Raw genomic sequence first — 20,548 nt, 5'->3', positions numbered from 1 at the left:
TAGGAGTATTAAGAGATGTCAATGTATATATGTATCTGAGTAAGATGTAACTGCAACAGGTATAGGTTCCCAGGGAGGTGGGTAGGTGCATGTGACTCTACAGCTCTACATGCCAAGAACAGATGCATACTGGGTAAGCAGCATTTTCCGTTTGAGGCATGTGAGCTGTAGATCACATTCTGTGCATAGACTATAAAGCAATAATCTTCCAAAGCAGAGGCTAGCCGGTAGCAGTTGCAGTTGTCTGAAATAGTGTGAAATAGTGTGAAATAGTGTACATAAAACTGCTTGGCCCACACTAGCTTGCTGTTTTGCTAACACATCCACAAAATAGTGTTTTGTGAATGTGTGAGGTGTAGACCATGTTGCAGCTTTGCAGATATCATCTATCGGTATATTTCCTAAGAAAGCCATTGAAGCCCCTAGTTTGCGGGTGGAGTCCACTCTAGGGGGAATTGGTAGTGTTCTTTCTGCTTTTGCATAGCATATTTGAATGCACTTGATTAGCTACATTGCAATGCCTGTTTTTGATATAGGATTGCCTTTATGTGGTGGAGCAAAAGCGACAAATAGTTGTTTAGTTTCGCTGAAAGATTTTGTCCTTTCTATATAGTAAAGAATTGCTCTTTTTACATCTAAAGTGTGTAAAGTAAGTTCTCCCACAGAATCTAGTTGAGGGAAGAACACAGACAAATCAACGGATTAGTTGATATGAAAGACAGAAATGACCGTTGGTAGAAATATAGGGTTGGTCCGAAGAACCACTTTGTTTTGGTGTATTTGTAAGAATGGTTCTTCTATGGTTAGCGCCTGAAGCTCAGCCACTCTCCTCAGAGATGATATAGCTATGAGGAAAGAGACATTCCAATTGAGAAATTGTATTTCCCATGTATACAATTTCTCAAAGGGTGGACCCATTTGCCTGGTGAGGACAATGTTGTGATTCCACACTGGAGCATGTGGAATTCTTGGAGGAATCATTTTTTTAAGTCCTTCCATAAATGCTTTAATGACAGACATTCTAAAAAGAGACAGATGTTGTCTGTTCTGTAGATATGCAGTTATTGCAGCAAGGTGTAAGCGTATGGAAGAGTAAGCTTAATTGGAAAGCTGCAGATGTAGTAAATAGCAAATGATGTTTTGAACTGAAGCGACCAGTGGACCTATCTGATTGTTATTGCAGTATATTACAAATCGCTTCAACTTTGCTGCATAGCATGCCCTTGTGGTAGGATGTCTAGCCTCTTTGATAATATTCATGCAGTCTGGCAGAAGATTAAGGTAGCCAAACTCTAAGATTTCAGGTGCCAGATTGCAAGGTTGAGATGGCTGGGATCTAGATGTCGTATCTCTCCATGGCTCTGAGTGATGATATTGGGAGTGAGATGTCGTTTTTGGTGAGGAACTACTCAGAACCAGGGTTGTCGGGCCCATGTGTGAGCAACGAGGGTTAATGTCAGGGACGCCTGTCTGAGCTTCCGAACCACTAATGGAATGAGTGAGAGAGGCAGAAATGTGAAGGCAAATATCCCCGACCAATTCATCCATAGTGCATTGCCCTTGGACAATGGGTGTGGATGTCTGGATGCGAAGCTTGGGAATTTTGTATTTAGGTTTGTGTTGAGCAGATCTATGTCCGGAAAACCCCACATTTGGAAGAATGGGAGGAGAACTTGAGGGTAGAGTTCCCATTTGTGGATCAGTTGCCTTTGACGACTGAGCAGATCTGCAATCTGATTGTTTACTCCTGGAAGGTGTTCTGCAGGGAAAAACATTTTGTGACGTGTGGCCCATCTCCAGATGGTCTGTGCTAGTTGTGACAGCTGGTGAGAGTGTGTCCCCCCTGGCTTTGTATGTAGCACATTGCTGTCATGTGTCTGTATGGATGAGGACAGCTTTGCCTACTAGATGAACTTGAAATGCTTTGAGCGCTAGGAAAATCGCTAGCAGTTCTAGATGATGTATGTGAAGCTGCTTCTGCTGTAGGCTCCACATGCCCTAAATTGTATGCGCCTGGAGATGAGCTCCCCAACCAGTGAGCGATGTGTCTGCTGTTAGCACTATCTGTGGAACTGGGTCTATGAAAGACCACCCTTTTGAAAGGTTTTGTGTATTCCACCACTGCAGAGAGTGATGGGTGCGGTCGTCCACCAACACTAGGTCTGATAAGAGACCCTAAGCCTGGTTCCACTGACATGCTAAGCACTCCTGAAATGGACGAATCTTTAGTCTTGTGTAAGGGACTATTAGAATGCAAGATGCCATCATCTCTAGTAACATATTTACAACAAGGGGTGGTGAGGGACAGAGTCTCTGAATTAAACAGAATACTCTCACCCAGTCAAGAGATCAGGGCTAGATCCAACACAGTTTTTTAGCTCACTGCACCATCCCAGTTTCAGAACCTGGCTGTATGCAAATTAGTCTGTTCCTGTCCCAGTGCATGATGGGAACAGGGCAAACCAAACTACAAAAGCCAATTCTTACACTGGGAAGGAAACAAGCTACCGGGGACCGGTTTCTGGCATTTCAGCCTCTTCGGCCCGGCTTGCTTGAATCCTGATGGTGCAATGAGCAAGGGACTCACATCTGAGTATACCCTTCCACGCTTAGGGTGGACAAAAATATTTACAACAAGAGGTGGTGAGGGACAGAGTCTCTGAATTAAACAGAATACTCTCACCCAGTCAAGAGATCAGGGCTAGATCCAACACCGTTTTTTAGCTCACTGCACCATCCCAGTTTCAGAACCTGGCTGTATGCAAATTAGTCTGTTCCTGTCCCAGTGCATGATGGGAACAGGGCAAACCAAACTACAAAAGCCAATTCTTACACTGGGAAGGAAACAAGCTACCGGGGACCGGTTTCTGGCATTTCAGCCTCTTCGGCCCGGCTTGCTTGAATCCTGATGGTGCAATGAGCAAGGGACTCACATCTGAGTATACCCTTCCACGCTTAGGGTGGACAAAAATATTTACAACAAGGGGTGGTGAGGGACAGAGTCTCTGAATTAAACAGAATACTCTCACCCAGTCAAGAGATCAGGGCTAGATCAGGGCTAGATCCAACACCGTTTTTTAGCTCACTGCACCATCCCAGTTTCAGAACCTGGCTGTATGCAAATTAGTCTGTTCCTGTCCCAGTGCATGATGGGAACAGGGCAAACCAAACTACAAAAGCCAATTCTTACACTGGGAAGGAAACAAGCTGGGATGGGGCAGTGAGATAAATAACGGTGATGGATCAAGCCCTGATCTTTGGACTGGGTAAGAGTGGTCTGTTTAACTCAGACACTCTGTTCATCACCACCCCCTTTTCTAAATCGTTTTGGCCACTATAGGTGTGGCAGGGTATACTCAGACATGAGTCCCTTTCTCACTGCTCCATCAGGATTCAAGCAAGCCGGGCCGAAGAAGGCTGAAATGCCAGAAACCGGTCCCCGGTAGCTTGTCTCCTTTCTGGTGAAGAATTGGCTTGGTAGTTTAGTCTGCCCTGTTCCCATGATGCACTGGGCCAGGGACAGACTGATTTGCATATAGCCAGGTTCTGAGCTGGGATGGGGCAGTGAGATAAATAACGGTGATGGATCAAGCCCTGATCTTTGGACTGGGTAAGAGTGGTCTGTTTAACTCAGACACTCTGTTCATCACCACCCCCTTTTCTAAATCGTTTTGGCCACTATAGGTGTGGCAGGGTATACTCAGACATGAGTCCCTTTCTCACTGCTCCATCAGGATTCAAGCAAGCCGGGCCGAAGAAGGCTGAAATGCCAGAAACCGGTCCCCGGTAGCTTGTCTCCTTTCTAGTGAAGAATTGGCTTGGTAGTTTAGTCTGCCCTGTTCCCATGATGCACTGGGCCAGGGACAGACTGATTTGCATATAGCCAGGTTCTGAGCTGGGATGGGGCAGTGAGATAAATAACGGTGATGGATCAAGCCCTGATCTTTGGACTGGGTAAGAGTGGTCTGTTTAACTCAGACACTCTGTTCATCACCACCCCCTTTTCTAAATCGTTTTGGCCACTATAGGTGTGGCAGGGTATACTCAGACATGAGTCCCTTTCTCACTGCTCCATCAGGATTCAAGCAAGCCGGGCCGAAGAAGGCTGAAATGCCAGAAACCGGTCCCCGGTAGCTTGTCTCCTTTCTGGTGAAGAATTGGCTTGGTAGTTTAGTCTGCCCTGTTCCCATGATGCACTGGGCCAGGGACAGACTGATTTGCATATAGCCAGGTTCTGAGCTGGGATGGGGCAGTGAGATAAATAACGGTGATGGATCAAGCCCTGATCTTTGGACTGGGTAAGAGTGGTCTGTTTAACTTAGACACTCTGTTCATCACCACCCCCTTTTCTAAATCATCTCTAGTAACGGCATGAACACTCGAGCTGGCAATGAGTGTTGAGGCTGAAACTGACCGAGTAAAGTTTGCATGTTGCAGATTCTGGCCGGATTGGGATAGGCCAAAGCCTTTTGTGTATCTATTGTGGCTCCCAGATACACCTATGTGTTGGATGGATGTAACTGGGATTTGGACAGATTTAGGGTGAATCCAAGATCGAGGAGCAACTGCACTGTTTTGTGAGTGTGACGTAGGCAGCTTTTTTGCAAGCTGGCTTTTATGAGCCAGTCATCCAAATATGGGAAGATGTGAATGTGTTGTCTTTGAAGATCAGCTGCGACTACTGCCAGGCACTTGGTGAAAACCGTGGGGGCGGTAGTTACTCTGAATGGGAGCACCTTGAATTGATAGTGCTGGCCAACTACTACAAACCTGAGGACTTTGCAGTGAGCAGGGTGTATTGGGATATGGAAATAGGTGTCCTTTAAGTTCAGAGTGGACAGAAAGTTGACTTGTTGAAGGAGCGGTAGAACTTGCTGGAGTGTGACCATGTGAAAGTGGTCCAACTGAATGTATAGATTTAGTCCTGTGAGGTCTAGTATAGGCCTGAGAGAGCCGTCCTTTTTAGGAATCAAGAAGTACAAATAGTATACTCTGGTCCCTTGATGTTTTAATGGGATTGGTTCTATGGCTCCTTTCTCCAACATAGAGAGAACTTCTTTTTTTAGAAGGATAAGATGTTCCTGTGACATTGCATATAATCTTGGAAGAATGTTTGGGGGAATGTTTGTAAGTTACAGGCAGTAACCATATTGGATAATTTGTAAAACCCATTTGTCTGAGGTGATGGTGTTCCAGACCGGGAGAAATTGAGAGAGACGCCCCCCTACAGGAGTGGAAGGATCGGGGGTAGCGGAAGGAAGTCACTGTTCGTTATTTGCGGGGGAAGTGCGAGTGGAGTTGCCTCTGCCTCTTCCTATACCATTGTTTCCTCTAAAACCGCCTCTAAAATAGCCTCTTGATGAGGGTGATTGGTTGTTGTTGCTGTTGCTCTGTGGTAATATTTTTGGAGCCACACCTGTAAAAGGAGCGCCAAAAGGAACCCCTACCCGCTGGGAAACTGTGAAGCCCAAATGGACTTTGCGACCTCATTGTCCTTCTTCATTTTTTCCAGTGAGGTGTCCACTGCTGGACCAAAGAGTGTTCCTTATCAAAAGTTTGTTTAAGAATGGAGGCCTGTACCTCAGGTTTGAAACCTGAAATTCTCAACCATGCATGTCTACGTAGCACTACGCTGGTGTTCACTGCGCACGCTGCTGTGTCTGCTGCATCCAATGCGAACTTGATGGAGGTATCAGTGATAAGTTTGTCCTCCTGGATAAGATCATTTGCCTTAGATTTGTGCTCATCAGGCAGAAATTGCATACGTATTTCTAGCTCATCGCAATGAGCCCTATCATATCTGGCTAGCAAAGTCTGAGCATTAGGAAGGCACCAGTGATTAGCTGCTTGTGAGGCTACCCTTTTGCCAGAGGCATCAATTAACTTGGACTCCTTATCAGGAGGAGGGGCCTTACCTGTGGTCTGTGAGTTAGCTCTCTTGCGAGCATTAGAAACCACAAGAGAGTCTGAAGGCAGCGGACCCTTGATGTATTCAGGGTCAGTAGGTGCTGGCTTATATTTCATCTCAACCCTAGGTGTGATGATTCTTGCCCTTACAGGATCTTAAAAACCTCATCTGCGTGCTTAAGCATCCCCTTAAGCATTGGTAGTGAATGTGTAGTTTTCTGAATTGACCCTAAGGTCTCAAACAAGAAGTCCTCCTCTGAAGCCTCCTTACGTAGCTCCACCCCATGGTAACCTTGGGGTCGGTAGTGTTCTGCTTGTGGGGGCTCCCCCTTGCCTGGGGGGGGGACGAGGCTCTTCGCCTGTCTGTTGGACTAGTCCCCTGTGGGACCCTCTGTTATGCCCAGGCTGGTGAGGTCCTTTCGCAGACCCTCCTTCCCCGGGAGTATGGCTAGGGTATCTATTCTATTTAAGGAATCTGCGGCTAGTAGTCTCTATCAGATGTATGACAACGAGAAAGACAGCGACGCGTGCTGATCGTTTCGATCAAAGAAGACGCTTTGTGACCGTCAGACTCGACGTCACAAGATGCAACACCAAGGTGTCTCTGTACCGGACATCTTCGGCAAAGATTTCGACCAAGAAGAAATACACCCTCAAGGAGCCGAGGAAGAAGAACATGTCTCCGTGTCCGAGGCCGACTCCCGAAGGGCCACATTCCAACAGCACCACATCCTCCAAGCCTGGATCCGAACCAGTCGGCGCCAGGGCTGGAGCCACCAGTTACGCTGCGGAAGGCCTCGCACCGCGCAAGGGATCCGCTGACATCACAGGAGGGAAAGGAGGAAGAGGAGAAAACCAGCGAGGCCTGCAATGCCACAGCATATACCTCCATCTGGGCTCTCGACGACCCCTCACCCGGGAAACAGTGGATAGGGGACGATGCACGGGCCGCATCACACTCGGAGAGCCCACACCCCCAACAGGCCGGGAACCAGCCCTCGGGGACAAACTGAGACACTTACCCACAGGGGAGCGATGCTCTTGCGGCACAGGAGAGGGATGAGGACGACGACGCTGACGGCCGCTCCAAAAACCTTACACAGAGGCTGAGGGAGGCGACGAAGCCGACTTGGACATGAGAGCCGAGAGAAGTTTCATCTGGAGTTCCCGCTGCGACTTCGGCTCCAACCGCTGGCACGCCTCGAAATCAGTGGAGCCATGATCCTCCCCCAAGCACGACATGCAAATGAGTTGAGGGTCCGTCGCCGACATCAAGAGTCCACAAGATGAACAAGTCCTTATGCCCGAGGGCATCCGCACACTGTTCCCACAACACAAGTAAGGATAGAAGGGAAAAGCCTAAACAAGCCCGAAGCATGAACCGGATCTGCGTTGCACGCGGAAAAGGAAAAAACTGATGTAGGCGCGCCGGGATGGGACTTATGTGACCTCGCTGACGTCATGTACGCGGGTGACATCCTGGGTGGAGCCGCATGATGCCGTCCCCCCGGCGCGCAGGGATGCTGGGCAAAAAGTTTCCGGATCTAGTCTCACACCTGGGGATAATTCTACGTTAAGGAATCTGCGGCTAGTAGTCTCTATCAGATACATTTAGCAGAATGTAACAAAGAAAATGTATCTCAGCACTTACTGGCTAGTATTAAATCTTTCTCCCACATGGAAAAAATTTCTTGATGAAAAAACAAAAGCATGTTTTTGGCGTAAAAAATATTTGATCCAGAAAACTGGTAAAGGAATAAATGAATCTCTTTTCAAATTCCATAACTATAGAATCCCAAATAAAAACTGATTTAGCATTACCATTAGTTAGATCAACAAAATACAGTGCGTAAGATTTGTGTCCTGGTCCCATCAAATTCTTTCAAAATACAAGCCAAATGCACAGTACGTGCAAAGCTGGGAGGTTTGGGATAGAGACACCCATAAAACGTATGACAACATTTGTATCAGATTACAGTTTCATAGATTGTACAAATAGACATTTAAAAGAACTCACAATGTAAAATATCAGTACACAATGTTGGAAGCCATTCAAAATTCTTAAGACGTAAAACGGAGAAAGACCTTGGAGCATCAATAATATTCGTGCAAAAGGCAACTCAATATAAAGTGCCAGGTACATAAACGATTGAATATAATTAGCATACTCTGAAATCAAAAAGAGCAAAATGACTTTCAATGGCAAAATTTCTAAAAACTATGCCTGACTAGCAATGAATGTTGCAAATGGAAAAGGATATCTATTGACCTGTTTGCGGACTAAATGGGCCACCATATATCATGTATTGTACTCATAAGCATGCTGCGAAGGACAAAGGGGGCAGAAGAAAAAAATTAAATGTGCCCAAGAAACCCCCATATGTGGTAACACCTTAACTTATGGGCACCTTAAAACACTTGGACATAAAGCAGTACAATGGCAACATCTACAATGTTTATTTCACAAACATGAGATCTACTATAGATGGCTAGCTGCCTTCAATTTAGTCTATGTCCAACAGAGCTGTTTATCTGGTGTTCTTTAACTGATGTACTTTCTTTTGCAAGAGACACTATAACAGGGAACATGGTTAGTAAAGAAGAACAAAGACCATTGCTTTGAACTACAGGCAGCCTCTGCTTGTGTTTGGCCAATGGAATAACACCAATGAATTTGCACATAATGGACATCACTGTCCCTTTTTACATGCTTAGTTCCTATTTATTCCAAAACATTATGTACATCGAAATCATGTTTGGGAATGGAATCCTGAAAATAAGGTTACTTATAAGTGAGGGGCAAAAAACCCTTTGCAATACGGGGCCACATTTTCTGAGCCTACAGTGCAGATTGACTTTGAATCCTAGAGAATCTGTAAATTTGAAACCTGGAAGAGATTTAAAAACATGTAACACGACTATGAACATAGTTTATTTTCCTTCAACACTGACTGATTGTTGTTGAATTTTATAAAAATAAAAAGCTTTAAAATATATAAAAGCAACCATACCTGTCCTCCACCTGTCCTTGTTCTAAGAGATGCTGTCCATCAACAATGATTGAATGCAAAATTTGTTGTCGGCTAAACATCTCTGCCTGAAACAACTAGTAAAACAACATAGGTCTTAAAATAGGAACAATGTGACATGAAGCAATTTTACATTTTCTGTGAGGAAAATGTTACATATGCTATTGCAATCTCTTCATAGAGTGTAGTACTGCAGATTCACATGCTCTGTATACTTCTGACATTAAATGTTGGGGTCGTACATTTGCATGTTGTTTTTCTTTGAACATGTTTTCGCACAACGGGTGAGTATGTGTGTGGAGTATCAAGCAAGGGTAGCAAGGAGCATTATACGTATTGTAACAAAATAGGATAAAAAAGTAGACATCTGCAATCAGCCAAAGCTTCAGCGGAGGAGGGTGGACGCATGTGGATCTACAGCATTACAGACCATAGACAGATACTTAGAAACTAAGTAACATTTTCTGTTTGTAACTTGTGTGGTTGTAGATACACTTACTCTGCATAGACTGTAAAGCAGTGTCTTTCACAAGCAGTGGCTAGCGTGGAGGATGCAGATGTTTGAAACAGAGTTCTTAAGACTGTCTGGCAAACCATAGCATGCTCGCAGCCCAGAATGTCCACACTGTAGGACCTGGTAAACATGTGAGGGGTTGACTGGGTGACCTCATTGCAGATGTCAGCTAGCGGAATGGTCCCTAAAGCACAAGTTACTTACCTTCGGTAACGATATATCTGTAGGAAACAGTAGTTAGTATTAGATTCCTTACCTTAGAATATCCCCAGGCGTCAGACTGGATCCGGAAACTTTTGCGTAGCAGTACCCTAGCGCATCGGTAGGCGTCGTCTAAGGCTTCGCGTCTGTCGTCGGCGTAGTTGGCGCCGGGATAACGTCGCCGGAGTACTTAGACACCGCCCAAGCGAGCTGACGTCAGTTCTTATACACAGCTTTTCCAGAAACGCAGAGCCATGATAAAAACACTGGTGCTATGAAACTAGGGCCCTGAAAGGGGAAGACCTTAACCCTAGATATCGGTTCGCAGAACGGGGAGGATGGGTGGGGCGGTAAGTAATCTAATACTAACTACTGTTTCTTACAGATATATTGTTACCGAAGGTAAGTAACTTGTGCATCTGAAAGAAACAGGTTAGTATTAGATTCCTTACCTTAGAATAGATACCCCAGCAATACCAACCCCGGTGGTGGGTCTGCGAACCAATAAACACACCAGAAAGTCCTGGAGGACGGAACGGCCAAAGAAGCCATCCCTCCGGACTTGGCTGTCCAGGCAGTAGTGTCTTGCGAACGTGTGCAGCAAGGCCCACGTAGCTGCCTGACAGATGTCCTGCAAGGGGACTCCCCGGCCCAGGGCAGTAGTAGCCACCGTGGACCGAGTGGAATGGGCCCTCAGCCCAACAGGAGGCTCCTTCTTAGCCAAAGAGTAGCATGCCTTGATGCACAACACGACCCACAGAGTGATGGTTCGTTTGTGCACCGCCCGTCCCTTCTTAGCACCCACGTAACCAACAAAGAGTTGGTCATCCACCCAGAACTGGCGTGTGCGATCAAGATAGTATGAGAGCGCACGTTTTGGGTCCAGACGGTGGAGCCGCTGCTCCTCTTTAGAGGGATGCAGAGGCGGAAGGAAGGTGGGCAAGGTGATGGACTGCCCGATGTGGAAGGCTGTGACTACCTTGGGCAGGAAAGAGGGTCTTGTACGCAACACAACCTTGTCCGGATGGACAGAAAGGAAAGGAAGGCTTGGAGGAAAGAGCCTGGAGCTCACTCACTCTCCTGGCAGAGGTGATGGCAACCAGGAAAGCCGTCTTAAGGGTAAGAAGACGGAGAGGACAGTTATGAAGCGGCTCAAAAGGAGCGCACATCAGGTAGGTCAATCACAAAAGGAACAGGGGGAACATATGAGTGATGCCCTTCAAGAACCTATTTTCAATCGGGGACTTGAACAAAGAAGGCTGATCAGGTAGCCTTAAGAAGGCGGAAAGGGCAGAAAGGTAGCCCTTGATAGTGCCCAGAGCAGAGCCCTGCTGGGCAAGAGAAAGAAGGAAGAGGAGAACCTCAGAAGGGGGGCAGAGAGTGGATCCACAGCCTTTGCTGTGCACCATGCCACAAATCTGTTCCACCTGCAGGCGTATACCGACTTTGTGGAGGGACGCCTGGCTGCCAGAATCACAGTATAAACTTCAGGAGGCAAGTCAAATGGCCTCAACTGTTGCAGCTCAATCTCCAAGCATGGAGGTGGAGACTGGACAGGTTCGGGTGGAGGACCGTCCCCTGCTGCTGCGACAGAAGGTCCTCCTGAAGAGGCAGAGGAATCGGGGGATCGACAGACATGCTGAGTAGCTCAGGATACCAGTATCTTCGTGCCCAGTCAAAAGCCACAGGGATAACTTGGGCCTGGTCGCGTCTGATCTTCTTCAGCACTCTGGGCAGAAGTGGCATAGGCGGAAAGGCGTACAACAGACCGCAGCTCCACTCACGACGAAAAGCGTCTCCAAGCGAGTGCCGCCTTGGAAATTCCAACACGCAGAACTGTTGACATTGCATGTTCTCTTCTGTGGCGAATAGATCTAACCAAGGCTCTCCCCTCTGCTGAAAGAGGCCTTGCGCCACGTCCGAGTTAATTCGCCATTCGTGATCCATCATGCACTGACGGCTGAGTTCGTCCGTCCTGGCGTTCAGGGAACCTGCAAGGTGTTGAACCACCAGGGTCACGCCCTGATGTTCCAGCCAATGCCAGAGGCGCAGAGCCTCCTGGTATAGGGTCCACGACCCCACCCCGCCCTGTTTGTTGCAGTACCATATGGCGGTGGTGTTGTCCGTGAACACCTGCACTACACTCCCCCGGACAGCGGGGAGGAATGCCTTCAGTGCAAGCCGGATCGCCCGCAGCTCCAGAAGGTTGATGTGGAGTCGGGACTCCGCCGGAGACTAGAGGCCTCTGATCTCCGCCTCTCCCATATGCCCACCCCAGCCCTGGAGGGACGCGTCCGTCACAACTACGTGTTCCGGTTGGTGTAGGGAGAGGGATCTGCCGCTGACCCAATCGCGGTCCGTGAGCCACCCCTGCAACTGTCTTGCAGTGCCTTCCAAGATCAAGACATGGTCGGACAAGTTGCCCTGATGCTGGGCCCACTGAAACTTCAGGTCCCACTGCAGAGCCCGAATCCGCCACCTGACGTAATGCACCAGAAGGATGCAGGAGGCCATCAGCCCCAGAAGCCGCAGCGTCAACCTGACAGAGACTCAGGATAACAGCTGAAAGATCGGAATCAGAGCCTGAATATCCTGTACCAGCTGTTCGGGAGGATAAACCCGAAACTGCGCCGAGTCTAGAACCGGTCCATGAAGAGGAGCTTCTGAGAGGGACACATGTGTGGCACAGTGATGGAGAACCCCAGCAGGTGCAGGAGGCCGGCCGTAGTCTGGAGGTGGCTGACGACTGTCTGGGGCGAGCCCGCCTTCAACAACCAGACTTCGAGGTAGGGGAAGACTGAAACTCCTAACCTGCGCAGTTGAGCTGCGACCACCGCCATCACTTTCGTGAACACCCGTGGGGCACTGGTAAGGACGAAGGGGAGCACGGTAAACTGAAAGTGCTCGTGGCCTACCGTGAACCGCAGGTAACGCCAGTGGGCCGGCAGGACAGGGATGTGAAAATAAGTGTCCTGCAAGTTCAACGCTACCATCCAGTCTCCCGGGTACAGTGCAACTAAGACCTGAGCCAAAGTCAACATCTTGAACTTCTCCTACCGGGGCAAACCGTTGACGTTTCGCAGGTCCAAGATAGGGCGTAGGCCCCCTTTGCCCTTCTTGGGTACCAGAAAGTAGTGGGAGTAACAACCACACCCTACTTCTGACCCAGGAACACGCTCGATGGCCCCCTTGGCCAAGAGGCCCGTAACTTCCTCTTGTAGAAGTTTCAAGTGATCCCCCGACACGCGGTGGTACTGCGGTGGCATGGCTGGAGGGGACGCCTCGAAGGGGAGGGAGTAGCCCCTTCGGACGATTTGCAGCACCCACCTGTCCGATGTGACAGTCCGCCAGTGGAGGTGGTGATGGTGAACCCTGCCCCCCACTGGCGTCACATGGACCTGAAAGCTCGGACTAGGAGGGTTTTGAGGCGGATGCTGAAGGTAGGTGTGGACTGGCCTCGCCGTTGTCCTCGACCGCCGCCACAGCGGTTTACACATCCGCCACCGCGCTGGATGGTAGTCTGCGGCCCGTGGCTGGCAGGACGTGCGGGGGTGCCCCTTCCTTGGCCACGAAAGGAGCGAAAGGCAGCAGTTTGCTGGCGCGGGCCGAGAGGCCCAAGGACTTGCCCGTAGCCCTGGAGTCCTTAAAACGCTCAAGCGCATGGTCTGCCTTGTCGCCAAAGAGGCGACGGACATCAGACGGCATGTCCATAAGGGTGTTTTGGACATCAGCCGGAAAGTTGGCGGACCTCGACCAGGCGTGGCGATGAATCGCCACCATCGTTGCCATCGCTCTGCCCAGTAAGTCCGTGGTATCCATCCCACACCGGATGGAATACCGTGCCGCATCTCGACCCTCCGCAAGGGCCTGGGCGAGTTTAGTTCGGGCCCCCTCCGGAGATTGTGGCAGCACGTCCGCGACCGTGTCCCACAGAGAGTGGGTGTAACGGCCCAAGAGGCACGCGGTGTTGACTGACCGCAACCCCAAACTCAGGGAGGAGAATACCTTTTTCCCGTATTGCACATACCTCTTGGATTCCCGATCGGGGGAGCCGTCGGGAATGTAGTCTGGGAGTTAGAGGCCTGGATGACCAGGCTCTCGGGGGTGGGGTGGGTGGACAGAAAGCAAGGGTCACCCGGAGCCAGGCGGTGGCGCCTGGCCACGTTCCTATCTACAGGCGGACCTGTAGCAGGCTTGGACCAAGTCCCCAGAAGAACGTCGGACAAGGCCTCATTAAAAGGCCGAGCTTGCCTGCGGTTTAAGGACCTCAGTGAGGAGGTTAGTCCTCATGGCCACGACAGGGAGCTCAAGGCCCAAGGCCGTGGCAGCCCACGTCAGCACCACACTATAGGCAGCCCCCTCCTCCGGAGCCACGGTAGGAGGGGAGACAAAACCAGTGTCGGGCGAAGTGTCCAGACCACTGGCCTCCCCAAGCTCACCTGTCCAGTCCTGAGAAGACTGGCACTCACGTGCCAGAGGGTCCTCGGACCCCTCCCAATCCTCCTCGCCACCCATCACCTGGTACAAAGGATGGGGCCGGGTCATAGAAATAGAAATCTCCAAGCGGCGTCGACGCCGGACCCGAATCGAGGGTAAGACCGAGGATGACATCGTCCTGGGACGTCGCCAGGGGCGACACCCTGGGGGCCGGCGCTGGCGAGGTCGACCGACGACGACCCGGATACGGAGCCGGATAGGGCGGCGCCTTGTGGCATCGGGACCGAAGTCGCAGACGGCGCCGGGGCCGAAGCACCCGGCCCGCTTGGGGACCCAGTCGGGCCACTTGGCCCGAAGGCGCCGCGGAACCCGACGGAGGAGTGAGCGACCTCATGGCCATGAGGAAGGTCTCGATCTCCTCTGGCGTCGTGTTCTGCCCAGGACCCGGCGGGTATGGAGCAGGCCGCGACGCCTGCGGCCAAGCGTCGGGAGGAGTCAGAAGAGCAATGTCGCCTCTTCAACTTCTTGTGCCTCTTACCTGAGGACTTCGAGCCCGAAGACCGATGACGACTCCCGGAACTGACTGACTCCGGCCCGTGACCGGTCCCTCGACCTCCTTCCGGACCGGACCTCGAGCGGCGCAGGGCTGACTGCCGGAGCTCGAGTTACTTGCGGGACCGCTCCTGTCTAGCTTTGGACGTCAGGGCCCGGCAGTCAGAGCAGGACTTGTCGTCATGGTCGGGGCCCAGACAGTTAAGGCACCGGCGATGGGGGTTGGTTACCGACATCATTCGGCAACAATCGGCGCAGGGTTTGAACCCGGGCATCCCTACCGGCACCGTCGTAGTCGATAGACTTCGAAAGACGATCAAAAAGGATCGAAAAAGTTAGTCAAAAATTGACTATGGGTATAACTTTTTCCTGGATCGGCGCTTGCTGGCGCGGAAAAAAGAACAACTGACGTCAGCGCGCGAGGGCGGCGTCTAAGTACTCCGGCGACGTCATCCCAGCACCAACAACGGACGCGGAGCCGCAGACGACGGATACCGATGCGCAAGGGTACTGCTACGCAAAAGTTTCCGGATCCAGTCTGACGCCTGGGTATATTGTAAGGTAAGGAATCTAATACTAACCTGTTTCTTTCAGATAAGCCATGGTAGTCCCATTCTTATGGGTGAAGTGGGCCCTGAGGGCCACAGAAAGACTCTCTTAGCTTTGTGGTAGCAGATCTGGATGCGCTTGACTATCCATTTTGCTATTACCACTTTAGAAATAGAGTGACCTTTGTGAAGCTTCATAAAGTCTACAAAGAGCTAGTCAGATTTTTGGAAGGGTTTGGTCCTATCTATGTAATGCATAAGAAGTCTTTTGACATTTAATATACATATATATAGCTCTTTCCTCTGCCGGATCTGGCTGTGGAAAAAAGGAAAGGGAGCTTTACAGTTTGATTGAGGTGGAAGGCTGATACCACCTTTGGGAAGAACTTAGGAATGGTTCTGTGGGCAGACCTATCCCTTGTGAAGTTGAAGGAAAGGTTTTTGCAAGGTTAGTGCCTGTATGTCACTAATGGCTCTGAGGGAGGTAAAGGCCATAAGGAAAGCCTCCTTCCAAGAAAGAAACTGGAGGGGGCATGATTGCAGAAGTTCAAAGGGTGGCGCCATGAGCCTTGTCAGTGGCACATCAAAGGTCCAAATGGGATCCTGAGGCAATGTGGGAGGTATGACCCTCTTGAATCCTCCATGAAAGCCTTGATTACAGGAATCCTAAATAAGGATGAATGTTCCCTATTTTGCATACAGGCTGCAATGACAGCTAGGTGCACACACACTGAAATGTAGGCGAGGCCTGACTTATGCAGAAGTAATACGTAGTAAAGGATGTTGTCAACCTAGGTGCTGAAGAGATGCTCCTCATCGGCTGGGAGGTTGGGGAGATGCTGCTGGACTCCAGGTTTGAACCTAGAGACACAAAGCCAAGCATGGTGCCTGAGTAGTCCACTTATGGTGATCCCTCTACAAGCTGTGTCCGCAGTGTCAAGCTCACAACATATGTTGGCGTTCTAAATGGTCTTGCCCTCAGACACCATCTCCTCACCTTTCTTCCTGTACTCATCTGGAAAGTGTTTTACTTGTTCCTGCATCTGCTCCCACTGGGATCTTAAATAATGGGAAAGGAGTTTGACAGAGTTGGCTAAACATCAGTGCATGGTTGTCCCAACTGCTATAATGTTTTGCCCATTGCATCGATTTTCTAGCTTTCCTTATTGAGTGGCCTAAGATGGCCAATGGCTTGTGCGCAGGGGCTCTCTGGAGGGCAGTGTGAACTACCAAGGAGTCCTGAGGGACCTGGCTTTTTATGTAAATACGGCTGTTCAGGGAGGGTTTGTATTTCTTCTCAATCCTAGGTTTAACTATCATAAATTTGACTGGCTCCCTAGTGTTCTCTGGCGTCTATTTACCATAAGCATGGGTAAAAACTGAACAACATTTTTGGCTTTGAGAGAGACTTCACAAGGAAATACTCTTCCTCCTGTATGACATTCATCTCTACGTAATGGCACATCACAACCCCCCGTATGAACTCATGATATAACGTGATGTCATCCACTGAGGATTTCCTAACCAAGTCATGATCTAAGACAAGATCGCCTGGTGGGATGGGGGTTTAACATCAAATCTGTTTCTGTGGTCCATCAGTAGGCTCTAGGTCTAAGGGTTGGTCATATGGGTCCACTGAATCATATGGATTGCTTCTATCTAAATAAGGTGTGGGGACCCGTCTCTAAACACTCGTAAAGGCAGAGTAGATGGTTTAGATAATCTTGCTGGTGAAGGATGTGGAGCTGGTGGAAGAGGTGGAGGAGGCAGAGGAGGAGGTGGCAGGGGAATATATTTGAGAGGACTTGTACCCCTATCCCTGTATTACTTTGGTGCCACTCAGGAGTGGCCTCCGAGGATGGTTCTTCTTTGAAGGCAAACCCTCTCTTGTGAGGTAGAGTAACTGATGGCTCCAGTGGGAGAATATTCGCTGAGATCTTGTCAGAAACAGGATAGATAAAAAGACAATTCTGTATGGGATCATGCTCTTTCTGCAGCAGCTGCAAGATGGGCAAGTCTGATTCCTCGGAAACAGCAGTTGACTATGCTTTCGGCATCAACAGGATCTTCAGCATCAATGGGAATTTCAGCTTAATATGGATCTTCAGCACCCACTTCGGTGGTGCCTTTGGTGCCAGCTTGGGGTGTGGTGTAGATGCTTGGCACCCTTGGATTGAGAAGGGCTTGAAAGGCAGTGAGGCTTGATGCAGTAGTGTGAAGCTTTTGTCAGCTCAGAAGCCTGTTTTTTTTGCTGACCAAAGACGGTGAAGGACCTGGGGGCGACAGTCTTTTGTGTTTGTGCCACGGGCTAGATGCCCAACACTAGTGGTACAGTGCTTAGGATCTTCTATGAAACCCCGTATTAGGTGTGTGGGTGTTTGAGCCAAGTGGCATACTTACAGCAATGGTTTTCGTTTGAGGGCCTAAGGTCTACAGCGTCAGCTCAACGTCCTCCTCTTCATAGTGCTCCAAAGCGCGTGAAGAGACTTTCTCAGGGCTGGGTGTAACCTGGGCCACAAAAGATTCCGGATAGGCTGGGCTCTTTGCTCTCTTCATCACCGACGGGGGTTTTCTCCCCAAAGACATCCAGAGGGGTGCAGAAAGCCTGTTAGTGCATCTTATGGTGTACCCTATGCTTTTACTTCAGTAGGGTGTGTTTTGAATGGAAGACTGGCAAACTTGCAGGAGGTGTCATCATGGTCAGACAAGAGACACAAATTGCAGACGTTGTGATGGACCGACCACAGGTATTTGGAATTGCAGTGTTGGAAGGATGCCCCTTGTGGTCTGCATGCTCAGGTTTTGAAATTTAATGGAGGACAGGCAGTCTCCGAAGAGCGCAGGGAGACCCCAGCGTTCTTAGCATTGAGAATTAAACGTCAGTCCTCCAAAGATGTGCCACTAAGTAGTGCAATGAAAAATTGTTGAGGACAGACCGGTTTTCTGATGCGTCGGTGTTGAAATCCAACTATGTGGGTCCAAAAACAATGTGTATGAAATACAATAAACTAACTAATATGGAGTCAGTGCCCATGTGGATTGTCCACTAAGAGAGGAGTCACAGCACATCTTGTGACTTGAAAGATTTCTTCAAAGGAAAACCCCATGCAAATATCCAATCCCATTAATAGACAGCAGGAGTATACACAGCATATGTATCTACAGCCACACGTTATAAACAATGCTATTTCTTTAACATTTTCAAGATACAGACACATCCTCACATTAAATTGCAGTTTTCTTCATTAATTATTTCTCATTTTACACCTTTCATGAGACATATTGCTCAATATTAGTGTTTCACAGTGCTTTCCCCTCTCCTTGCACTTCAGGTATGAGGAGGCAGAAGGCTTTGGGGTTTGGGGGGATGGGCTTCATGTTAGGTCACTCTGTTGCATGATTATCATTGTGTATCAGCAGATCAACTTCTGAGAGAACAATAGAGCCATAAATGCTTTCCAATTTTTATGGATTGGAGTGTGAGATACTGTCACGTCTTATCTCAGGGACTGCCTAATCAGACTTGCTCACAATTTCTATAGTAAGAAGTAAACAATGGCAAAGGAAAATTGAAAAAGTTGAATACATTTTTTTTTCATGCTAGGAAGCTTGGACAAAAACCTCTGGTATTATGGTGCTTTCTTGATAATTTAAGTGCTCCTGCTATTCACCCATGCTGTTAGCAAACAAGGAAAACACAAATAAACCTTATGGAAACGTGAAAAGTAAAATCTGGTTTTATTATAAGGAAGAGTGACATGAAAGTGATATTTACTTCAGGGACTCACAACAAAATTAAGTCATTTGTTGTTTCAGTGAAAAATATGAACGAATAAAAATATATTATTGGGACTTTCCTGTCACTGAACTAGTTCCTGCATGCAAAAAACACACATACATATTATAATGTGATTACATAGGCAATGAAGATTTTTATAAATGTGATATGAAAAACTAAAAATTACTTTTACAAGAAATGCTTTCATTCCATATTAGAAATGCAGATTGTGAGAAGTTGGCCTGGTATATGCTGTCCACTAATTAAAGTGGGCACCTTGTACCAGTCCAAACGACCATTATTGATGATTAGGTTAAAGACAACCTTTATAGAAAGCTATCCTAGTGGTAGCTGTGGAGAGCAGCCTTCAGGCTAAGTCTCGAAGGAATGTAAAGCAGCTTGTTTTACCAGATCAGAACCTCCTGAATAACCAAATGAAAGGAGAACCACACAAGAGACATATAAAATATATGTATTTATTACTAAACACTCTCTACTAACCTCAATACGAGATTAGAGCACAAGGCACACAATACTTAATCAATAGAACAACAGTAAATAGCACAATACACAGCGGGTTCCAGAGGGAGACCGAACCATATACTAAGAAAGTGGTATAACAACAACGACTTGACTAGACACAGTGCCTAGAGCACGTAGAATCACTGGGACCCCAAGGAACCACCCAAAGTAGTGACACAGGGGACCCACGGAGGACAAGTGCAGTGTGAGAACACAGATGCGGGAACCGTGCAACTCTATGGGAAAGTCGCGGTTGGAAAATTACAGTTTAAGGACACTTCGGAGAGAACTTGAAGCAAACCCTTTGGAACATAGAAGGTTCGAAGGCCAGCACCCTTGTGAGTATTGAAGTACCTGTGTTACCTATCCTAGGGGAGCCGGGTGCATAGGGGTCAAGTGGTATCGGAAACCTTTGTTGTTTTCAATGGCGTGACTCAAAAAAGTGCTGCTGCAGGGAAGATGAAAAGTGTCCGTGGGATTCAAACCTGGATCCGAGGTTAGAAGAACCTGAAAGCAGAGGGGACAGAGTCTGGGTCACTTCAGAGTGACCAGGGGCTCGGTAGATGAATGCCCACCGATGTCGGTGCTTCAGGTGAGATGACAGGATGCTTAACTCTGCAGCCACGGGAACCAGGAGACGTCGACGATAACCAAAGTCCGGAGGTGAGCTGTTCCACGAAGGATGTTGAGTGCTGAGGGGTCAGTGTCCGGATTGAAAACCAACAACCGTTGGCAAATGCAACGCATGTGGGCAGAGGAAACCAGTCACGGTGAGGACCAGCAAGGTCCTGGAGACTATCCAAGCTATGGGGAGTCAGGGCACGTCTGGAGCAACCAGGGAAGCACAAGAGGAATCAAAATTACCTTCACAGGGATGTGAGAAAGTGCCATCTTTCTTGCATGGTATGCCCTCACTTTTTTCTGAATTGCTGATGTGCTTTCACTGAGTGTGCCCTGGGCTCCTGCCAATCAGGTGTCCACGGCCTGAGTTCCTTGCCTAAAACTGTGTTGAACTAAAACCCAATTGGCATCTCTGGCCAGATGTCAGCCCCTGGTAAAT

The 20,548-nt window shown here is 48.7% G+C and overlaps 1 protein-coding gene across 1 annotated transcript in view; it reads right to left on the bottom strand.

Moving 5' to 3' along the window:
- The window catches only part of SYNE1 (spectrin repeat containing nuclear envelope protein 1), a 2,319,318-nt gene that overhangs the window by 392,669 nt on the left and 1,906,101 nt on the right, over positions 1–20,548 (bottom strand). The window contains exon 125 of the mRNA XM_086926873.1: positions 8,919–9,013. Within this exon, the coding sequence (XP_086782999.1) occupies positions 8,919–9,013 (95 nt within the window). The remainder of the gene's footprint in view (positions 1–8,918; positions 9,014–20,548) is intronic.

The sequence above is a fragment of the Lissotriton vulgaris genome, chromosome 6 (genome assembly GCF_964263255.1).
Source record: "Lissotriton vulgaris chromosome 6, aLisVul1.2, whole genome shotgun sequence".
NCBI lineage: Eukaryota > Metazoa > Chordata > Amphibia > Caudata > Salamandridae > Lissotriton > Lissotriton vulgaris.
Note: the sequence above shows the minus strand (reverse complement) of the source record. Positions and strands in the feature narration are given on the sequence as shown.